Below are 24,688 nucleotides of genomic sequence, written 5' to 3'. Positions count from 1 at the left end.
TTAATGAGAAAGTTTAGAGAGAGAAACAAAAACCAAGAGGCAGAGCTCAAATCACTTCTTACTTCCTACTTCCGCATGGATTCCATTTTTTTTTAATATTTATTTTTTCTTTAGTTGTAGTTGGACACAATTCTTTTATTTTATTTATTGTATGTGGTGCTGAGGATCGAACCCAGTGCCTTGCACGTGCTAGGCAAGCACTGTACCACTGAGCCACAACCCCAGCCGATGGATTTTGTTTTTAATGTGATACCAAGTTCATGTTGATATCGATTTAATGTTCCCACCTACCACACCTCCAACTTCAGCACAAGACATAAAGGTGTTCCAAGTACATAAAATAATTGATAAAAATGTATTTTTTATTTGAAAAATGTGCAGAACAATCACTGAGTACAGTTCTCAACCATAATATTCAAACCCAGACACCACAAAAATCATTGGATGCTATGATTTCTGAAGCCACTAGAACTTTGGTACAACGAAAAAGTGACCTAACAGTGTTTGTCAGGAACCACAGTCTATTCAGGGGCATATAGAATGAAGACACCATGTTAAAATTTCAAGCTACATTCAAAGCATTAGACAAAACAGAGATCCGAATAGGAGATCGACAAAACAAACATGCTTAGCTTAAAAATGAGAGTCAGGTCACTGAAAGGTGAATGGTTGGGATACAGTGAAGCATTTGAGTGCTATGTGATTAGAACATTGTCTATTTTTAACAAAGGAACTAAAGCAGGATAATTTTTTTTTTTACTTAATTTCAAGTACAATCAGAATCTTACCAGGCTATGGACACAGAAGCCCTATTTATACATGAAGGACATTGACCAAGTTGTACTATACTACCTACAATATACTTGGTTTCTTTGAAAGAAATACAAGAGGACATACAGATTAAAATGGAGCTCATACTTTTTAATTAAATGTTTTCAATCAAACACAGTGACCTTGAGGTCACTGGCCCATTTTTAGTTTCCAATACCCCTACTAAAATTAGTGTGTGGTCCTTGTTATACTTCTTACCCCAAGAGGTTCAAACTAAGACTGTGTATTTCATTTGTTATTATCTTGTGATAATAGCATGTGTTTGGGAAACGGAACATAATTTTCAAGACTTTCTTATGTATTTTATCTTTTGAGCCTTACATAAAAACCCTAGGAGGCACTCAAGGTTTATAAACATTACATGAGGAGAAGCCACCAAGATATTTAATGACATACCCATGGTCCCCAAATTGTTCTTTCTGGTCATTATTCTTTCTAAAACACTAGCTTTCTCTCAAAGAACATTTGGAGAGAAATATCCCTTGGGAAAAAATAAGCACAAGCATACACAATTAGCTTGCTAGACAGGTAATATTTTGGTTTGCCAACAGATGTAAAGATGGAAGCCACAGGTTCAATAAGGGATCTATTCAGTTAAGGTCAGATATGTAGACTTCTATAGAATTTGCTAATCATCCTTAAAGCCTTAGTCAGCGAAGGGGTTATTTGCCATGACTTCCTTGGGAAAGGAAAGGGATTAGGAAGACAAAGTCAAACCACTCAATTAAAAGATGATTTCTTGGTATATTTTTCCCAAAAAAGTAGCATTCTTTTAAATAGTTCCACTATTTTGGTACTAATGTTTTTGTTTATTTTTGTTAGCAATCTTCTCTCCACATATGAAATTAGAAAACATCTTAAGCATCAATTATACAGAGAACTTTGGAGAAAAACATCTTTAAGATGCTACACCTTGAAATTAAAGTACCATTTATGAGAGTATTGGATTCATCATATACAGTGAATAAATGTCTCTAAGTATACAAAATTTTGATGACATAGTGAAATATCTGGTGTTTATTTTTATTAGCTTAGCTATAAGGGCATAAACTCTGATAGACAAAAAGGATAAATATTTTCCATAAATCTGGTTACAAATATCTGTTTTTATTTTCTACCTAAAAGTCAATATGACCTTCTCCATGTTATGCTGTATTGAAAAGTATGATTTAGCCAACTTTTTCTTTTTTTTTTTTTTTTGGTTGTTGTTCCTTGTTCTTGCTCACCAATACCATTGTGGTTGGGTCTCTACCCAAGAATTTGAAGGCAATAATTTTAGAAAATCTCCTATGTATATGTAACAACTTTTATCTAAAGCTCTACATTATGAGATAAGCAGCTTCAGAGATTTATAAAGCACTGAGACCACACTCATCTCAGATAATATTCGACATCCATTTTCATGTTTAAGAACTCAGGACTCTCCCCAGAAGTAAGCTGATATCTCAAAAATTAAGAAAATATAGCTTATGGAAAATTCTTATACAACCTATTCAAATATAGCCAGCATCTTGACATCTTTAAATATTATACAGCTTATATTTTCTCTAAAAGATGCAAACACACTAGACTTCCTCTAATGCTGTAAAGCTTAGGAGTAGAAGGTGAAAGAACTCTTCTAACACTTTGGCTAACATCAGCTCTCAAATCTTCCTTTTAAAGTTATTCAGCATCTTAGGAATCCAGAGACTTGGAATATTATTTTTTATAATTTTGAGTTTTAGAGTATCACTCTAAATCCTTTATGTATGAGGATCTTTGCTCAAATTTCTGGTGTGATATACAAAGAGTTGAGAGATGCATATCCTTTCCAAAGTGAGCAGAGAAGGAGAATGGTGAGTGACCTCATTTCATGGGGCAGGATTCGTGGTCACACCTGTGCCTACTTGTTCACCACACCCATGCACCATGTTGCTCCTAACTTCTGAGTTTGCCCCACTGGCGAGAGGATGCATGGGCTTCATTACATTCGTTGAGTCCCCGCACACTCAATGTACAGCTTAAAGAGCTTGTAGTGTCTGCTATTGAATTGATGTTTAATGTAGCTTTCATTATAGTCAAACTTCTCTTTCCTATAAAGGGAACAAGAAAAGGAGAGTCCAGTTCATTTTATCTGTTAAAAAACAGGTGGACAAAAAGAACTTGTTGTAGAAGTATGACAAAGACCCACTGAGTCACAGAATGGCCCATCTGGTTAAAAATAACAAAGAAAGTACTAGAAAAATGCTGGTTTAAAAAAAATTTTAACAGGTGTGATAGCTGATAATATGGGCATGGTAGCACAACTGGCTGGAGTGCTGACTTACAAGCTTGAAGACTTTTAGGGAAAGAGACACAAATGCTACTCCCAACACTCAGCATTTTCTTTGCTACGTCAACATTTGCTCCCATTTGTCGGCAGATCAAGACAACATTGTGTTCTCTCAACTCTTGATACATTTTTGAAAAGACTTGTTTTTACATTAAACCACAGCCTTGTACCTAATCACAAATCAAGAGTATCCAGGAATGCCCATCCACGAGAAGCAAGCTAGGAAATGAAGAGAAGGTGGTGGTTGTCTCCAGATACCAAGAAGTCCTTGAATCTTTTGCTGAAGATCTCAGAAGACCTTTAGCTGTGGGAGGACTGTCTCTGTGAAGCCCTCCTAAAACACAAGGTTAGAGGAAGTGAGCTATGTGGCTGGAGACGAATTTGGTCACAGAGGTATCTGCGGCACTGAGTTAGGGAAATGTAAACATCAAACCAGTGTAAACTCCACAGAAATGGATTCTGTATCAGAAAGGAGTCATGTACTTTTAAAGTAGGTCTCCAAAATACACTATGGTTTTCTGATTGGGAGATAATTAATAACAGGACACATTGTGGCTAAAAATATATGCTGTTCTGGAATATAAAAACATGGAGTTCCATATCATAGTAGAAGATCAATTTGAAATTATAAAATGAATTAATACAGAGCTATTAATACTGAAATAATGAGAGATCCCATTCTAACAATGGATTACATAGATTTTGGGTCAGATGCCAAATTTTACTGAGAAAATATTTTTTTAGACAAGGTTTTATTTGTAAGTAGAATAATATTTTAATTTCTTTCCAGTCTTAAATTTCATTCCTGTTGAGATTGTTACCCAATAATTGTTATTTTTACAAGCATAGTTCTATAATTACAGGCACCATCACCTTCTGCTTCATGCTACAGCTATCAAATAATGATCTTAAAACAGACCCTGAAAAAATACTCATTAAATAACTGACAGTGACAGAATCTTGGCATAAGGAAATCAATCATGTAATTGGAAAATGAAGAGGAACTAAAAGACATATCAAAACAAAATAATTGCTTTGGCATTTTATAAAGAACAAACATTCCCTGTTAGGAAAATGCAGGGGACATCACAATTGGAATCCAAAGAAGAAATTATCATGACCACAAAAGTTCACCAAAATTGGCCACAGCAGTGGTTATATCATTCCCCGCCACTTTCTTTCCAGAAGAAATATCTTAAGTAATAACTTTCTATCTTCATGGCACAGGCACTGAGATTTTGAAGAACATTCCAGAGAAAATACCTTTGTAAGGGAAAGCCAACCATGATCCATCTTAGAAGCTGGTGTGGTGCTCCAGAAGTCAGAGGTGCTGGGCACTGAGAGCTACACGGGGACTGATCCCATCAAAGCTTCCAGATCGTTCTGACCTGAGGCACATTGATGGGTCTAGACCATCCTGTGAACCTTACAAACAGACATTCCCTTGGATCTGCCTATGCTTATGATACTGACGAGGGGGAAGGTGCTGGTATTTTGTTTCTAATGTATATAATTTAATAAATTAAATGTGCATAGAGTATGGAAAAACTAGGTGTAGCTGGAAAAAAATATAAGAGGAGGAGCCATCCTATTAAAAAAACCCTATACTCAAAATGGAAAATTGTATTGCATTGCCTTTGTTAAAATTGATAACATTCTTAATATTGTTATAGGAATGCTTATGGATATCAGAAACTGAGATAAAAATGAATGTAATATTAGTTTAGATGATGTTGAGAACTGGCCAATGGAAAATACTTTGTGACAATACTTAGAAAGAAAAGACAGCTTATATATATATATTAAAAAAAATAGAACAATTTGCCACAATTTTGGTGAGATAAGATAGAGCTCTGTTCCTGTTCACTCCTCAATTACAGTTCCAACCATAGGTGTTCTTTTGCCTTAGGCAAAATAAAAAAAGACATTTTAATAAGGAGATATCTTCAATTTCTATGTGATTAATCATTTGAAAATCCAGAGTGACCACAGAGTTGCTCCATCCTTATTCTGAAGTTGCGGATCTACAAATGATACACCTGCTTTTCTGCAATGGTTTTCAAAGCCAAGGTTGAAGGAAGGTATGTGACTTAGAGTCTCCCAGATTTTTGTAAACAAAGGAAACCCACAATTGATAGTCATTTTTGGTTTTATATCACCAACACATTTTATGTTTCTTTAAAAAATTTAAGATTAGATAGATTTTCTTGACAATAATTTTTAAAAGAGATACTTTGTAAACAGCAACAGTTTATTTCTCCTTGTGACTATTTATCAAGATATGCTATGGAAAATGAAACATGAAGCTGAACACCACCCCCATGGATTCCTAACATTTTGTTTGAAATAGAAACCTCTGGAGAGCCTCCTAATTCCAATGAATAATGTCAGCTTCTAATTGGCTTCAGTGAAATTTGGCTAAGTAACTTTTCCAGGCATCTGGACAGATACATTTAATCTCAGCTGTCCAAATGCCATATCCCCATACTTTCGTTTCTCCTTTAGGCAATCACTTCTACTCTGCCATCATAGTTCTGTTCTGGTCTATCTGCCACTTGTTAGGAATATAAAAATGACATTGTTATGCAATCTCCTCATTTTCGCAGAAATCTGACAATCACCCTCTCACAACCCTAGCAGCACTTGAGCATTTTAGTGTCGTTTATTGGCTATGCACAGTAATGTCATTCTTTTATGAGCTATATAGAATTAGTCATTGTATAACCATTGTTGCTATTATATTTTCCCCAATGCAAATGTGGAACTAGGTATCAGATTCTGTACAAAAAGTAAATATAATCTTTTTTAAAGGCAACTTTCCATGTTCACCTTTAGTCATCCTTCCTTCTCCAATGTGAAAAGGTAATGTTTGTTCTCATTTAAAACTCACCAACATTTCTTTCTTATATTTTCTCTTATATGCTCAACTTCTTTATTAAAAAAAAAAAAAAAACATCCATGATGGTGAGATCACCTTAAAAAAAAATCTGTGTTTGGAAGGGGCTCAAGGAGAATTGGTCAATTTGTTCGAACACTGTTGACTACTCTGATTTCTTAAAACAGATCTGGCAGAAAAAGAAAGACATGCCTTTGTTCATGGTCTACTCAACAATGATTGTGTGGCTTATCATTGCTTTGGGGAGGAATATTTGGGTGGGGTTCTTGATTATCAGTTCCTAGGTAGAGTTTAGCAGGCACATTTCTTCTCTGCGGGCTTTTCCCCGTCTAGCTTTCCAGAATTTCCACCATTGACAGTGTCGGGGACTTGTGTCTTCTCCACACACTGTTCCATTCGCTTCATTATTAAGTCCAGAAGGGTTTCCACAGATTTCTCTACATTCTGTCCTGTCGCAGCACTTGTTTCAAAATATGGTATGCTAGCAGAGAAAAGATCACATATATATTGTCAGATAAAACTGTACGTGTGCATCCTATTAAAAAATGTTTTCAAGTACATACATGGTGAAATGGTTAAATCTAGCTAATGAACAAATGTATTACCTCACACAGTTATCATTTTTATGTTAGCACTCTCTCTCTCTCTGTGTGCATTTTTCACGAATACGACTTATCATTATTACATAGAGTCACTCTGCCGTATAATACACTTCTGGAGCTTACTGTAGTCTCAAAAAATGCCAAGAAAAGTGGATGTTCAGAATTCTCGCACAGAATGCTAATGATAAATATTTTTAAGAGGAAGAAATCACACATGCAAAAACATGGCTGGCAGAGAGATTGTGAAATCGTGTTTTCACAGGATACATTGGAAAACATCCTTGCTTTTTCTCAGTTAAGTAAAAATTAGTGGGCTGATCTTTAGGATGGCTATCATCAGTTTTATGGACAAGGCAACCTCTGCAGGAGGCTGTCAGGATGTTGAAGCCAAGGTGTTATCATTCTTTTAAAAAATAGGAGGGAGGAAATGCCCAAACTTGTGACTGAAACTACCATGAAAATATTACTTCCCTTCCAATCAATCATTTAAAAATCTAATTTAGAAATGAGACATGCACTGAATGGATATCCACGTGAATGCAGCCTATATTTATTTAGAATGAACAATTCTGAGATGTAAAATTTACAACTCCAAATAAGAATCCTTTAGTACAAAATTGGCAGATAGTATAAAATTGCTTTAAACTTAAAAATTAATGACAAATTTGGGGGATGGTTGCTCAGTGGTAGAGCACTTGCCTAGCACAGGTGAGGCACTGGGTTCAATCCTCAGCACTACAGAGAAATAAATAAATAAAAGTTTTGTGTGTATCTATAACTAAAAAAAATTAAAAGATTTTAATGACAAATTTTATGGTGGAAGTCCTCTTTTAAGTACATAGATTTCTTTTTGGTCTTGTTTCTAGGTGTCATTCAAGCTCAGGACAAGGGCTACATTACCATGTCCATGTCAGGTACTCCTCTTTAGACTTGTGTAATTATTGAGCAACTGGATACTGTTTAAGCACATGAGCTGCTATCATAAGCTGTCCGAACTTAATTTAAGTTCTGGCTCCTTACTAGTTATATGGCCTTCTATCAGGTACTTAATCTCTTAGTGATTCAATCTTTCATGTACAAAATGGAATTACTCCAGTATCTCCATGTGATGATAAGGAGTTAAATGAGTTAAATCCTAGGAACAGTTGCTAGCATATATGAGAATTCAGTAAATGTCACCTGCTATTATTATTAAGTAAAGCATTAAACCATCACATGTTTCTTTGGAGGGTCTTTTTCAGCTCACATCCTGTTCTTGATCCAAGGAGAATCCTTTAAACACCAATCTCGTGTCTGCTCTACTCATTGGGCAGCAGAGCTCTAGGTCAAAGCGTTCTTGCTGGAACTGACTTACCCATATTTTTCAGCCAGGTCCCGGGCTTGCCGTTCATTGACTTCCCTCTGGTCTGGCAGGTCTGCCTTGTTGCCAATTAATACTATATCTGGATTTTCACAGTAAGCATTTGCTTGCAGTTGGCCTTGGAAAGGAAGCAGATGGAACCAGCAAGTTAGATGTAAACAAGCAATGTCAAATGACTGCTCATACTCCAGATTCTAATCGAATTGTTCATCTGCAGTTTGGTTGCTTACTAGTAATTAGCCAAGTCCCTTACTCTTCTCAGTCACAGTTTCCTTGTCTATAAAATGGAGATAATGCCTCACAAACTGCAGACAGTGAATAATGTCCAAGAAGTACCTGCATCAATACCTCTCTGAGTTCTTCTACATCCAGGGAAATGCCCAGAGCTCAGCATACCACCGCATACCATTTGCTCCCCAGATACAAGCGGAGGTACCAGAACACAATTTGAAGCTATTTAAATCTGCTTATTCCATTAGGAAGCTGCTAGATTTTCACCTTTTCTGTTGTCCCAAGAGGTGATCAGTGGAATGGAACATTTTTGAACTATCATAATTCATTTTAGGACAGGTATCTTGTTTTTCTGCTTTCTCCAAGAAAATACTCTGTGTGTGTGTGTGTGTGTGTGTGTGTGTGTGTGTATGAGAGAGAGAGAGACAGACAGACAGAAATAAGGGAAGAATGAAGGAAGAGGGGAGGGAGGGAAGATATGGGGAAAGAAGAAAAAGATAAGAAATCTGTCCCTTTGTGTTTTCTAAATCAGAGACTACTTTAATACCTACTTTAAGCAGTGTTGGTTGTGTAGGATCTTGCCAAAACTACAGGAAGAACCAAAGGCTTTCCCTATAATATCAATTATTTGTGTGTTAGACATTAAAGTGTTAATTAGATGGAGTGTTAACTAGATGTTGGGGTTTAAGATAATTAATCTAGCTTTGTTTTGTTGTTTTTAAACTGATCCAATTTAAAAACAACAAAACAAAACTAGATTATCTTAAACCCCAACATTATCCTTTTGGAGACTTAAAAACAAGAGTCTCATCTGCCTTGAAAAAAAAAAAAAGACAAATAAATCAACCTCTGGAAAGAATTTAATAATCTTATTATCTTCTTGTCCCCTCAGAATCTAATAATGCCACCAAAATTGGGATAGGGAAATACATATTAAAAGGAAATAGAGACAGATCCCAGAATAAACACTCATTTGGAGAAACAATTAAGAAAGATAGAAATCTGTTGATGTTTTGCCCATTGGTTGCAACTCTTATTGAACTCACATTGAAAGCTTTTTTAGGTTTTAATTATTAAGTATATATTACTAATTTTAAGTAAAAGAAATAAATATGCATACACACAGACACACAGAGAGAGAGAGAGAGAGAGAGAGAGAGAGAGATCGATCGATCGATCTACTCTGTGCCCATTGCTCACCAAGCTCTGGACTTTGCAATGGAATGAAACAGACCAAGTGTGCACATTCCCAGGCCTATATTCCAGAGGGACAAAGATTCAAAAACAAAAGTACAAAAATACTTAATATAGTGACATGTGGTGACAGTGACTAAAGGAACTGTGCAGAGTGTTGGGGGGAAACAGTGATGTCAAGTATCCTTTTAGATGAGGTTGTGGGTCAGGAAAAGCCTCTCCCAAGAAATAAAGTATTGGACAAAATCTTGGGAAAGAAATAACTGTAAAAATACTGTAAAACAAAACAAAACAAAAACAAAAACAAACAAACAAAAAAAAACGGAGAGAAATAAAGACTGAGGAAATTGGAAGTAGAAGGCCCACGGCAGGAACAGGACTCATGTCCCCCAACCCTTGGCCTGGGAGCCCCGGCCCTGTACAAGTGAAGAGGAAGAAGTCAGATATAATCACAGGGGCCTCAGGAGGACCTCAGGGACTCTGCTAATGTTCCTCCAGGTGAAATGGAAAGTCAAAGAACTTCAGCAGGGGAAAAACGGATCCAATTTAAAGACAACAAAACAAAACCCAGCATCACGCTGGCCACAGACAGCCCAGACAAATCCAGAAAGAACAAGAGCAGAACCAGCCCACAGGGCAACAGATCTGGCCTGCTGCTGTGCATCTCATTAGATCAAACTTTTTATCTGTCCTAAAAATTGTGAATGAAATAGTCTCTTTTGTGCTACATGTCAATTAAAAAAATAAATAAGGGCAAATTCTGACACTTCCACTCCACTTCTATGACTGATCAGGCAGCATTTCAGTTGTGTATTATTTCGAGGTGACCATGGATGCTGGAGATTTTCCTATATCAGAAAAATGGATCCTCACATTGGAACAACTAACTGCTTGAGAAGCAAATTCCAATGTGAGCTGAATGACTGATGGGGTAGGCCTTCCCCTCACACAGCTGTCTGTCTGTCCTGGAGCAATTCCTGGCCACTTTAACTCTTTCATGCTTGAACACATCAGAGGGCTAATGTCCCCATCTCAGAAAACGCTGCTCTTGTTCTCTGTGCCCTCCCCAGGTGAGGGGCTGCAGAAGTGGAAGCTCACTTAGTTATAACAAGTCATTCAAGACTTACTAGACAAGTGGTGTTAATAGTCTTTTAATTACTATAATAAAGACCTTAAATATAGGTGGTTAGAAAGCTGCAAAGGCTTCCTCCAGGAACAGGGTCAAAGGAAAATGTGATTCCAAGCTACCTTGGGTGATCCAAGTAGAAGCCACCACTGTGAAGGTGACACAGGAAATACTAAACTCTTATGCCTTTTCAAAGATAGCCCATGGTACCCAACCTGGCCGCATCTCCCAAGTCAAACAAGCCAGTGCACCCATGACTCAGTCCCACTTACTCATCCAGTTTCTGACATTTAAGAAGCTCTGTTGACTGGTGAGGTCAAACATTAACAAGAAGCCCATGGCGTCTCTGAAAAACGCGGTGGTGAGGCTCCGGAACCTGCGAGAAAGCACAGTGGGCGGATTGGGGAGTTAGTCCACAGACTTATGATCATGGAACCAACAACACTGTTTCCCTTTCGGGTGTGAAGTCTCCATGGCTGGTCCTGCTGGATTATCCTACAGAAATGGTGGTTAGAAAGTTGCAAAGGCTTCCTCCTTTGAGGAAAGCAGGCAGACAGATGGCAGGAGGGCCAGGCCAGACTTTGGTTGTCCTGGTTTTATAGGCCCTGGGCACTTATATATGCACTGTGTCTGTAATAGTCAATCCCACGCTTGCTTACGCAGCCTCTTGGAATGTTTTCCTTCTTGGTTCATGGGCATGGCATGGTCCACAGTTAGAATGTAAGCCACTTGAGAGAGCAGGGACTTAAACTTATACTTTTCAATTTTTCTTGTCTGTGCCCAGAAGAAAACTTGGCACAAAAAATCCTGAAAATGAATGCCTGGAAGCATATGAAGAAAACCACAACTTGTTAGCAGTTGGAACTAGACTTCTTTTGTAAGGAAAATGTTTGGTGAATTGATTCTTTTTAAAGCATTCCTTGGGGAAAATGGAGCTTTGAGCTGGCATCTAGTTCTTAGGAGAGGAAGATGAATAGGATGCCCAGAGGGGGTCAGGACAGAAGAGGCTAAGAAGATGGAGGAAGGTTCTTCACTCATTTCTAATGAGGATGTTGAAGAACATGCTCTTCTATGTGCAATGGGGACACTTTTCTCTCCTGCTTCTCTTCCAGCCCCACAACTTCTTCTGGGAAGCTGAAGGTCTGCTGAGATCCCCAGAGACATTAGCAATGGGCAAAATCACAGACCACACATAGGGACCAGAGGTTTTGAATTTGACAATGGATTTTGGAAAGGCATTGAATTGGAAATGGAGACGTATATCACCTTCTATCCTAAATGTCCTCCAATTGTTCATTTCCTATTTTAGTCTAAAAAGATCTTTCATGTTGGTTTTCTCAAATTTGTTTGTTTTTCTGTTTTGTGCCAGGGATTGAATCCAATGATGCTTAACCACTGAGCCACATCCCCAGCCCTTTTTATTTATTTTGAGGAACAGTCTAACTAAGTTGTTTAGGGTTTCACTATGTTGCTGAGGCTGGCCTTGAACTTGTGATACTCCTGTCTCAGCCTTTTGAGTTGCTGGGATAACAGGCATGTGCCACCACACCCAGCTCAAAGTTCTATTCTTGACTTTTCTCATTTTGTAAGTAGGCACTAGATCATGTCATTTACTTTTTTGGTTCAGTGACAGCTTATCTGTTGAGAAATCCAATGTTTATAGATCCAGATCTTTCCTGCCCTTCACATTAGGTGCCTAGTTACTTGGATATTTCCACTTGGGGGAAACTCAGGTGTCTCCAACTTCTTATGTCCAAAAACAAAGCAGCCCCTCCTCCTGATTTCTTTTCCTGTCAGTGCCATCGTCATTGACCTGGCTGCCACAACTTCTGTCTCCTTCAAACGATGTGTGGAGGTGACACAAACCTCTTGACCTGCTCAGTTTTGTCCCTCTCCCCTGGCATGACTCTGGTTTTGGTACCCGCATTGCTTCATATTGAGGACTACTCTGCTACCAACGTTTTAACAATTATAGATGGCTCTTAACACCCCAGCTCCTTAATATGCTGCCAGGGCTCTGCAGGGACAAGATGCTGTTCATCAATTCAGCTCCATCTCTTCACTTCCCACAGGCATGCTGAGCTTCTCCAGCTCTGAGAAAGTTCACCCTCCTCCCCGGGCTCTCACACATGCTGGTCTTTCGGTGGGTGACCTCACATTAAGGCATCCTTTCCCCTTTCCTTCTTTTAGAGTGGATCACCCTCACTCATACTCTGTGTGTGGGCATAAACATGGCACCAGAGGAAACAGCATTCCTCCAGGGGCTTCCCCAGCACCCACATCTGGGTGACAGCCTCTTCCTGGAGGGCTCACTTACTACCTTTGATTCCTTGTCACTATTCTAGGGCAGAATTGCAATCATTTGTTTGTTCAGTTTCCACCCTACGCTGGACTCTCCGAGGGGAAAGCAGCTGTGTTTCTGATTCACTATCCATTGAGGGATTCGTTTTTAAATATTTATGAGATTAAAGAGAGTAACAGAAAAATAGAAAGAAAATGAGAATAAAGATAGAAAAATATTAAATATTTAAAATGATTTCCATAGAGAATGCTACTTTTAATACCAAAGAAGGGGGAAAGAGATGACTTGCTGGGAGCCATTAGCCAAGTAGGTATGACAATTTCCTTGCCAGCGTACCCCATGTTGCTGACATGTTGCAGTGACATTGAATGTAAGTGACCTTGCTCAAGGACCAAGGCAGATTAGGGTGTTCCCGGTTTTAAGATAATCGTGTTTAGGGCGTTCCCAGTTTAGGTTCCAGGTTTAAGGTTTAAGATTATTCCTGCTGGGAATAGGGCGTATCCTGCTGCCTGAGTTCCCCTTGAGTTCTCACGGGATTCAGACAGTATATTTTGGAGATAGAAGCCCAGTGGAGGTGGATTTGGGCAGAGAACGTGGATTTCCCCAGAACGTGATTGTAGACGGCTGGTGTGAGTTCGGGAATAAAGAGTTGCTGTTTGAATCTACAAGCTGTGTGGTGGCTCGTGATTGTGTGCCCAGCCAGACTGCGGCAATGACTTAGCTACTATTTGTTTCCCCAAAGTAGTTATTTCTTCCATAGAGCATGATCGTGATTTGAAGATGTAGCATAAAATATAAGAATATTTACTCATTTTTTTTCCCTCTGTGACTTTGTTTCTATTGTTCGCTGGGAGCTCATGGAGATTACAGTGCTTTTGTTGAATGGTTCTCTCTCTTTGAAGACTAGCTGTACCCACAGAATCATTTCCTGCCCAACCATAATAGTGACGTGGCTACGAAAACTGTTCTTTGTTCTCTGAGTGTGCATGTTTCTCTCTTGAGGACAAGACTGTCACCCTCTCAGGCTGCCTACAGTACACAAGAAGTCCTTCTAAAACACACCTATTGTAGAGGCCAGACTGGGCTGGTCCCATGTTCCTTCACAGTAGTGTAGGCAGGACACTCTGGTTCTGGGCGGTTCTGATACTCTGAGGTCTGTTCTGCCCAGTATTCCTGTTAACCTTCATTCCACCCCAGGGAAAACAGAAATGCACTTTCCAGTTTCATGTCCCCCAACCCCCGCTGCCTCATTCTGCCCAGGGTTTCAGCAAGGTGAAGAGAGATAGGACCATATAACGAAACAGAGGCCAGAGTTAGTCACCTGTTGTTCTGTCTCTCTCACCTGGCACTAAGGCTATGTCCCATATCCTTTAGGTGCACGGAAGGATCATGTGTTTTTCCTCTTTCCCACGAGGTAACTTCCATCAGTAATCATTACCGAACACGGATCATCCTGCCAGATGTCCTGAGGCACAGGGCCTAGGTGTGAGGCATGGCTGATCTCGTTGCCTAGCTACGCCCCACATACACAGAACGCTGCATTCTCAGGGGATGAGTAACCCAAGTGTTTCTAAGACTGCCCCTAGAATTCCCCATGTCCCTCACAGCGCAGCTGTCTCAGGGGGACAGATGAGAGAAGCCTGCCATCATGCTATGCTGACATCTCATGTGCGAGGACATATGGGAAGCACATTTTCTCCTATTACTTCTTCAAAAATGAATTAAATTGGTCTATACAGCATCCATCTTGGTGACAACAAAACTGACACACGAACCGAGACTCGCAGGAGGAGCAGCTTCCGAGGAAGCAGTAGTGTTGAAGGGTGTGTGTAAATGGAATTCACAGTCAAAAAAGCTAACGGAGAGGGCCCAGCACCTCTCCCGACATTTACACCCACTGAAAGTGAGAACACTTTGGATGCATTTCAAAAATGGAAGTGTTTACAAGCATGAGCATTCTAAGACACGCGATGCAGGATTTGGAGGTATGTACCTTCTCAACACCTCTGCTGTCCATCTACTGCCGATTTAAATTTTTTTTTTTGATCCATTGTTGAAAAGCTTTATTAACTCTGACTCTTCAAAATATTAGATCCAAAAGAAACCAAAGAAATGCATTTTTATTAAATAATGGAATGATACCTCCAGCTCGAAGCAACCAACACTCCTGGGTACTGAGTATCCATGATCCTGGACACTGTACTGGGGCTGATGCTGAAGCCCCAGATAAAGTCTCTGCCCTTAGAAAGCTCGAAATTTTGATGGGATGAGAAAACCACAAGAGAATCAATATAGAGCAGTTCGAGGTAGAAATAGAAGATTTGCCTTTTTACAAAGTGGTATTTAATTAATTTAGTAATGTAAGGGGGTAAGACAGGGGCCACAGGTGTTCAGAAAAAAGTGGCCGTTTGTTTCAGCTGGGGTGCTCAGAGAGGCTTCACGAGGAGGTGAAATTTGAGCCAGGCCTGGTGACAGGGGAATATTGAGAAAGGTGGGAAGGGAGTTCAAGATTCTAGATGGAGGGCAAAGATATAACCAAAATCTGAGAGAGTCAAGTCGGTCACTTGGCAGGGGACCAAGGCTTCACAGAAGAATAGGAAGAGAGGAGAATGGTCTGTCAACTCCCACCTCAAGTAGCGCTTATAACAGCATTTTCACATCTTCATGCAAGTAACCCTGGAGAGGCTTTTTCCTAGTAGAAGCAGAGTCAAATTTACTTGAATCCGATCTCTGTATCTGTAGGAGCTCCACAATGCTAGTATGATTAGTTAACTAGAAATCATTTATTTTTATTTCTCAAGAAAATGTCAATTTTTAAGCCGGGTACGGTGGTACACGCCTGTAATCCCAGAGACTCTGGAGGCTGAGGCTGGAGGATCATAAGTTCAAAGCCAGCCTCAGCAACAGCAAGGCACTAAGCAACACAGTGAGACCCTGTCTCAAATACAAAATAGGGCTGGGGATGTGGCTCAGTGGTTGAATCGCCCCTGAGTTCAATCCCTGGTTACTCCCATCCCTGGCCAAAACAAATGTCAGTTTTTACACCAGGAGAATAGTAGCATATGATTTGTTTTTCAAGTTCATATCCAGCATTCATTTAAAATAATTTTTTTTCTGGGCTATATGTCACTAGAAACAAAGAGATTTCCTATTACCTCTCTTGTCCTGCAGTGTCCCAAAGCTGCAGATGCACCTTGAATGCTTTCCCCGAAGATCCATTTGGTCCTTGTGTGTTATAAACCTGAAAGATAAAATTCCCCTCAGTTAATACTGCTTTGGATTCTTGTCAACATTCTAATTCTCTGGGTTCCATCAATGTTTTCTCTTGATTACTATAATCAAAGTTCATAGTACAGAATAAATATTTGCTCCATTTTTTCCCACAAATTACATATATAACTTTTAAATGTCAAGTTCAAGTATGATTTCCAATGCCATTTAACCATATTGCAAACTTAAATTAGATACTTTCTGTCATTTCCTTATAGAGGCAACAAACATCAAATTTAGGACACAAGTTCTAGGTTCAAAAATCAACCCCTCATTTAACCCAAGTCTAATATTTTTATCTGCAAACTGAGTCCTATAATCCCTTCCTGCTTAGCAGAGTTACTGCAAACTAAAATGAAATTACAAAGGGGAAAGTATTTTTTTAAACAGTAAAGTGTTTTACAAATACCTGAATTTCATCAAGAGTGGAAATGGACTTTCCAAATAACTGAGCTGTGAAATATACACAGAATTTCTCAGTAAGTTAACACAGGACATTTCAGGCCTTCTTTTAACTAGCCATTTCTTCAAAGGGGCTTTTTAAGTAAGTTTATTGGCTTAGTGAAAAATGTCTTCAAGGGAAAATTTTGCAAGGCTTTATATGCAGATGAGTGAGGACATTGGGGAGGGGAGAACTCAAGCTAACCTGAAGCAAGCAAGTTTGCTTAAACTCCACTGCAAGGTGTGGACTTTGAGATAAAGTACGGGTCATGACTCAAAGTCTCAGGCAGTGGCCTTCCAGCACCCATTTCCTTTGTTTTCTTTCTGAATTCTCAAGGAATGAGTGGATTTGTGACATCAACTGGGAGCCACAGCCATCTTGGCAGTCGGGAAAACTTGGGTGGCAAGAAATCTGGCTAAGCTTATGGGCCTATGCTGCATGTCTCACATGTCACAATATCCTTATTCCTGTCATTAGTGTCTAGCATAGGAGAAGGGTGGTTGTGATTCTCACTTAAACTCCCTTATCTTGGAAAAGAGCATGAAATCGGTCTCACATTCTGTTCATAATAAGCCAGTGATTGATGGCTGAGGCTCCACGTACATAAAAATGCAGCAAGAACTTACAGAGCTCATGTTCCAGCTATTTGACAATCATGATTTTAACCTCTTTGTTACAAGCAAGACTTACACTTGGTCTTTTTGATGAATTTAACTCAGATCAGGAGTTAATTTTTTTTTTTTTTTTGGATCCTGAATAACTCAAATTTGGAAAAATTTCTTAAAAATTCATAGGAGGGCTGGGGTTGTGGCTCAGCGGTAGAGCGCTTGCCTAGCACGGGTGAGGTCCTGGATTCAATCCTCAACACCACATCAAAAGAAACGAATTAATTAAAGATATTGTGTCCAACTACAACTAAAAAATAAAAAATATTTTTTAAAAAAGAATTCATAGGAAACACACTACACAAATCCAAAAGTTATTTATTTGCCTTGTATACCTTTGAAGACAAGAGATTATGCCATTCAATATTTTTCTAGCAAAATGTTATTTATAGCCAAAAAAAAAAGAAAGAAGTAAATAATACTCTAGAGTCAGGATATGAGTTCCGTGTGATAAAAGACACTTCTCAGTGCCACATACGTAGTTTCTTCATTCTTACTTTATACAGGATGAGAAGCAACAAGGTGAACAGTAAGATTAAAAACTTACCACACGTTTTTCCCGGAAATCTATTCCCACTGTAGTGATGAATTTAGGGTTGAATTTATTATCTGTGTATCTATAAAGAAATGTCGTCTTCCCAACCCCTGAATCTCCAAGGGCCAGGAGTTTAATCAGATAGTCATAGTCCCCATCGGTCATAGTGATGGCGTTGGTAGGCCTGAGTAAGAGAGGAAAAACAAGCATTTTATGATTAAAGTTGATTTTCCTTTGCCTCCTAAATACAACATAAATGTAATTTCCAAGGTTAAAAAAAATCAAATGCCTCTGTTCTGCTCAATTCAGAACTAACTTGATCAAAGCAGCTTCAAAGGTGAGGGCATATCTGTCATTTCACTCAGTATAAACCTTTTTACATCGTGTCACATAATTTAAAAAAAAATGTGAAATAGTCATGGCCACAGCAATGGCAGAAATTAAGTTAGAAAGCCAGAAACATTTGTTTCAAAATCAGTGCCCTTTGGCAGTTGGAAGATGGTGCTAGGAAGAAAAGAGAGTCTCAGGAACAGAAATGGCAGTGCAAGATGACATAGAGATGAGAGAGAGAGAGAGAGAGAGAGAGAGAGAGAGAGAGAGACAATTACTTGCAGATAATGGAAGAGAACAGCCTAGGGGTATATTTTGCATCTAATCATGCAGGAGGAGTTCGCTATTATGTGCATACAAAATATTCCTTTTTAATTCTAAAAATTTAACAACTGGTATAATAACCTTTAAAACATCAATTTGAAATCATTTTAAAAGCAGGGGTGAGAAATCTTCTTTTTTGAAACACCAAAGCTTCTCCTTTCCAACTTCTGCTGCGTTTGGCTACATACTTTTATATATATTTTCCAGACCTTGAGAAAGAGGAAGGGCTGTCAGAAAGTATAGAAATGGTAGTTCTGCTAATACTTCTGCTGTCTGAAGGAACGACGTTACTTGCCATTTTTTTCCAGGGCTCTAATCTCTCCTGATTATGAGGAAGGATGAGCCACAAACTAATGCCAGATGCCCCTGCCTTGGGTACATGGAGAACACCAGAACACGCTAGAAGGACAGCATAGAGTACTGGATACTTGGTGAAGTTTCCACTTTGAGTTTAGAAGAATGATTTGCTATTTAGTACAACTTTCTGATTGATGGGTTCCAGAACCCAGTGTGTCATATCCTATGTAGAGGAAGGCCTACAAAGATTTTTCTAGAATGGAAAAAGTTGCTCTCATTATCATGTGAAAAAGAAAACTATTGACCTACCTGTGAAGATCTGGAAAAGATTTCATTCTTCCAAAGTTCTGAAGAGATTGAAACTGAATTTAAATAACAATCTGTCACATGGACATGTCTAAAAAACTAGATCATTGTAATACTTTTCTACATATAAGAAAATGAGGTCTGTGATGTCCATGCGTTTACTCTGTCATGTAAGTTAGCAGTCAACGACTGATGAGGGCCACAACCAAGTTAAGATGGCGCCTGGCAGTATGCTAGGAGGAGTGGTTTGTGAAGTAACGCCAGGGAGCCATTAAGATGATGAGGATTCCTTAACGACTGGCTGCTGTGTCTAGATGATGTCAATTAAGTTAAGCTGTGTGTAATTAGTTGGGTCTATGTACCTCTGCTGTCCCGCAGAGAAGCGGTGCCTGCTACTTTGAGTTCTCAGTTCCTGCTGAGTTCACTCGCAATAAAGTAGTTCCTGCTTCAACCTTCAAGTTGCTTGTCACCTCTCGGTTATTTTGCCCAGCCTGGACTTAGGCAGCCCAGTCGGACCACGGCAAATGACTATTTAAGATTTCTATTTTCTGGCTGCCTCAATGGAAGATAAGGCTGGAGAACAGAACACTGTGGTTCCACGAGGAATGAAGAGAACAGAGTCAAAGGGTACTTCAGCATCCTTTAAATTTTTCTTCAAGTTAATTATGCTTTGTGTGTGTGTGTATGAGACAGTCTCAAGAAAAACTAAATCTTGAACAAATCTAGTGAAACACCTTCAATACATAGAGTTACACCCAAAGATTAAAAACTAAAAAACAAACAAAAAAAAATGTAATGCCCAAAGTGGCTTCAGACAAGATATGAATACACTCTAAGGCTGCAAGTAAACAACATAAGCTTTCAAGATGGAACATGATTGATAAATGAGTCCATTCAAACACAGCAGTGGCCCTTGTGAACTGCAGTTTCCCGGACAAGACTTAACAGGAAGGCAAACTTGCATTGACCCTTCCAGCACAGGGAGGGGTTAAGGTAGGGGGAGGAGAGAGAAGCAGGGCCATTGCATGGGAGATTGCTTCCCCCTTGTAGAATGAGACTATTAACCACTTATCAGCTGCATGATCTACCATGTACTCCTAATTGGCAGCTAGTACATCCTCTGTTATTTATATGTAAACCTGCCTGGGACAATACTGGGGCTGCAGCCCAGTCAAATTCTAATCCAGAGCAAGTGATGCAAGCCAACACAGGTCATTTTCACTGTGGCCCACACTGTCCCTTTTGTATATATAAAGAGTGGCCAACACTTTGTGGCATTTAACATAAATACCACCCCAAATTAAGCAAAGCTTGGCCCTGTTGAAACCCTTTATTTAGTATTTCCAATACCCTATTTGACAAGTTGAGCTAAAGTATAAGACAGTTTATCTTTAAGGTGTTTTTTTTTTTTTGAACAACTTTTAACTACCCTCTTTTCTCTCCCTCTTTCTTTCCCATATTTTCTTTTATTTGGTTCAGCCTCTCTTTTTATTACTATGTGATTTTCTGAGTCCTAGTATCTTATGACCTTGATATTTTATCCTTGGTACAGCAAATATAGCACCAGAAAGAAAAATAAAAGTCTTGGCAAGGTTTCTTTTTCTGACAACCAGGCTAAGAAATGATCCTCAAAGGGCAGGAAGTGGACACCTTTAACATTCTTGTATATTCTGGCACAATGATGGATGGTCTTGTAGTTCTCGGCTCTCTGGATCTAAAAGGGAAGAAAAAGCTAGAAGATTACAGTGTTCTGGGGATTGGTATGGCTCTTGGCCCCTATCACAGTGTCACAGCCATATCACAGAGTCTGAAGAGCCAGGAGATACAGAAACTAAAGTGCCACTCCCACAGAGGACAGGTGAGGGGTTGGAGAAGCAAGGAAAAGAACTGAAATAGATGTCACCCATGAGGCTCTGCTGAATGGAGTCTAAAAAGCATAAAAAAGCCCAAGCAATCACCTGGTCGAGCCCCTCAGTTTTTAGATGAGAAGCCACCTGCTGAGGTGATACATGGCTTGTGGGAGCGACTACAAATTTCTGAGGAAAATCCATGACTCTTGTTTATTTTAATTTGAAATAACAAAAAATGTGTTTGATAGATACAGATAGAAATATTTTCATTCTATGGGAGAAGGGAATTTTCTTGTATGGCCAGGAACATAATTTTCACAGCCAGAATATCTCAAATGAGGCTGCCCGTGGGTTCTCTGTGTTTCCACCCCACCCCCAATCCCCCCGTTATTCTTGTTCACCATAAGTTCTATTAGTGGAGGGACTTAATCTCCTCTGTCCATTGCTAGATTCACAGAGCCCAACATAGTAACTGGCATGTGGGAGCTCAACACATATTTGTTGAGTATAAAAATACATTTAAACTCTTCCAAGCCAGACCAATGTTGTGATTAATGACATGAGTCTCAGGAGTAAGTTGGTGCAAATGGTGTCCATCCAAATTCAGGATTTGAATTCCTGTTTATGTGTGAGTGTTTAGGTTAAATGATCACTATGGCACTTCCCAGATCTGACTTCCTGAGATGACTTTTCCTTTTTAAGTAGTGCAAGAGTATGAAAATCTTCTCAAAATAGAATATTTATGTCTTCACAGGAATAGTTTCAAATAACCCTAGAAAAAGATAAAGCACAGAGGTACTGTAGTCTTTGAAGATGAGAGTGTGCTGACTGAGAAAATGTAAAATCGTCAGCTGAAGAGGACAGGGCTCAGAGAACAGGGATCCAGCCATTTGTCCATCTAACACACACCCTCTTATTTCCCTGGATCTCAAGGTACATTCCTTATTCTCTACAAGGGAGCTTAACAAATGCCACCTTGATATATCAATGACTACGGATGATGGAATTAACAGTGTTCTTTGCTAGTACACGGAAAAACAATCTCGAGAATGCCATGACAAGCTTATGACCATGTGACTTTAACTTATTAAATTAATAGAAGCCAACTCAATATTCTTAAGGCACTTTGGAAAGCTTAAAATAGTAGGTTCATACAGTATTAGTGCATTCCGTGTAGATCATGTCAATAAAATAAAGCTATTGAGCACAAGATGGAAAGATGTTTTTATTTCCTCATTAATTTTTATTTGATTGGCTGCATTGGGCTCCAGTAGGTGCATTTTGTCTTCTGGGACTCTCAAAGCAAGGCACCACTGACTGAATGACAGCCTGACCCATTAACTGACCTTGTATCTTCCCATTGCCACAATATACCAGAAGCTTAGAACTAAATTACAGATGGCTGAATTATTCTGGATTTGTAACCTATGCATCAAAGGAACTGAAGGCACGCTACTTGGGGCGGGGGGTGTAAATCAATTAAAATTAAATTACAAATTAATTCTCTAGTATATTTTATAACATCCTTTTTTTCTGTTAGAAAGGTCCATTGCCATTCATTTTTATTTCAATTCTTCTGAAAGGCCATTCAGAATTATTAATAGATGAGAGTTTATAAGGAAGGTTCAGACTAAATAGCAAATATAAATCAATGTCAACCTACCTGAACATTTACTTAATCTGTCAGTGGTCAGTGGTCCACTGGAGCAATCAGATCAATTTTTTGAAAAATAAGATGATCTATTTTATTTCATCTGTGACCAAAGGCTTTAATATAAAATAGAGATTAACCTAGAATTTATTGAGCGCTGAAGTTCAGCTTACTTGTTCTAGAAATAAAGGGTAGAAATTCCAGCACAGGCAGTATATTGTCATGATTCCCACCCATTAAATTTGTTTCTAAGTCAATGAGTAATTTTTTTTTCTCCAAATTATTTTTTTCTCTAAGTAACAATTTCATCTGAGTTAGTTTGACAGTATCTTTTGAAATTATGCACATTTCTTTACCTGACTTTTTATTATGGAAAATTTCAAACACATACTAAATTTGAGGAATTATAAGAGTATAATAGACCCCCCCACCACTACCCAGTTTCTAAGTTACCAATGCACGGTCAGTCTTGTTTCATCTACCTTAAACCATCAGACTTTTATTTTTTTTCCCAAAGAAAATACCAGACATCATAACATTTTTAAGAATAATTCAATATAAACTATAAAATGAGATCTCTCCACTTTGGTGCTCTTGGCATTGACTAAATCATGAGAGACAACTATCAAACATTTGGCTTTTTGAGAATTTGATAGGCCAGAAATCATATATTAATACAGTTTACTTATAATTTCACCTACAACAATCAAGGTCAAGCATTTTTTCAGAGGTTAAAGGGTTATTTTATTTTATTTTTTTTATCTTTGTGAATGAAGGCCTCATATCTCTTGCCTATTTTTTTAAAAAATGATTTTTATCTGTTCTATACATAGAAATTGTATGTTAGGAAATGAAAACTTAATTATTTCAGATGCAAATACTTTTCCCCATTTGTCTCATTATTGTGGTGTTTATGCCACCCAAAACACTTCTGTTATAGCTGCTAAGACTGTTTTGGGTGATCAGAATAAAATTCTGTCAATTAGGAAGGTTTCCAAGCTCAGGATATAGGTGTTCCTACAGTCCTTACATAGTTTCAATTTTACATTAAATCTCTCCCTCACCTAGAATTTATTATAATGGATAGTATAAAGAATTGACCCAAATTTCTCTTCTAGCTGTTGCAATATGACTTATTTAAAAATCCATTCTTCATCATTGATTTGAGGTGCCATCCCTGTCCTGTAAACTTTGATGCATAACTGTGTCTGTTTCTAGATTTTTCTCTTCTGACTCCTAGCCTGACTGTCTTGTCATGCAGTACTTTTCACTGAGAGGGTTATCCTCTCCTCCTTGTCCTTTCCCTGACATCTTTATGATTTGAATTTTCCCATCCCAAGACATGCCATATTTATCCATGTGGCCAAATATTCTACTATGACCTTAATTACTTCATGGTTTTTTTTTCCTTCAGGTTTTGGATATCTTTATTGTTTATGCCTAAACATTTCTTTTATTTGTTTTCTTAAATTTGGGCTTGGTTTATCATCTTGTTTGTTATCTATTATCAGCTTTTGTGAAGTGGTTTTATTACCCAATTCTCTGCTAAATTTTCTTTGATGATAATGATTTTTCAATTCACTATTTTGAACTTTCTAGTGCATAATCACACCCTTTCTTAATAGAGTTCTAGTTTTCCTTTCAAATTTTTATGCTTTCATTTTTTTCTCTAGTTCTACTTTCACTGGTTAGTAACTCTATTATAAAATTAAAGAGAAGCAGACACAGTGGGCTTCATTATTGTGGCTCCCAGCTGGAAATTCTGCAGTATTTTTCCATTTAGCTGACTGAATTAATATGAGTAATTATTGGATTTTTCAATTGCCCTTTTTTCTTCTGTTGAGATGATCCCTTTACTTTTCTCCTTATTTCATTTGATATATTTTGACAGTACTATCTTAAATTTTGATAAATTTTTAATAGATTGCATTTATAGAACGATTTTTACATTTATGACATAAATTTCATTTGTTCCCAATGCCTCAATTTTTAATACACTGTTTGGTCTGTTTCTTAATTTTTTTCTAGTTATTTCATTAGTATTCATTAGAAAAATCCATGGGGCTTTTGGGAAAAATAGTCTTTGATTTTGAGCTTTGAATTGTGTTCAGTTTATAAAATATAAACTTCTCCTTTTTCGGTGCTCTGGAATATTTCGATATTGA

The 24,688-nt window shown here is 38.3% G+C and overlaps 1 protein-coding gene across 3 annotated transcripts in view; it reads right to left on the bottom strand.

Moving 5' to 3' along the window:
- Positions 1–341: 341 nt before the first annotated feature.
- Positions 342–24,688, bottom strand: part of Rab27b (RAB27B, member RAS oncogene family) — a 138,401-nt gene continuing 114,054 nt past the window's right edge. For all 3 annotated transcript variants that reach the window (XM_046419486.2, XM_046419485.2, XM_058571339.1), the window contains 5 exons: positions 17,778–17,949; positions 16,009–16,094; positions 10,824–10,927; positions 7,995–8,118; positions 342–6,519 (listed from right to left, as the gene is read on the bottom strand). In XM_046419486.2, the coding sequence (XP_046275442.1) occupies positions 6,330–6,519; positions 7,995–8,118; positions 10,824–10,927; positions 16,009–16,094; positions 17,778–17,930 (657 nt within the window). In that variant the 5' untranslated portion in view covers positions 17,931–17,949 and the 3' untranslated portion in view covers positions 342–6,329. The remainder of the gene's footprint in view (positions 6,520–7,994; positions 8,119–10,823; positions 10,928–16,008; positions 16,095–17,777; positions 17,950–24,688) is intronic.

Source organism: Marmota monax, unplaced genomic scaffold (genome assembly GCF_021218885.2).
Source record: "Marmota monax isolate L192 unplaced genomic scaffold, Marmota_monax_Labrador192_F-V1.1 WCK01_AAM20220418_F8-fsc00088, whole genome shotgun sequence".
Classification (NCBI taxonomy): domain Eukaryota; kingdom Metazoa; phylum Chordata; class Mammalia; order Rodentia; family Sciuridae; genus Marmota; species Marmota monax.
The sequence above is the reverse complement of the archived record's forward strand: the minus strand, read 5'-3'. Positions and strand labels throughout refer to the sequence as shown.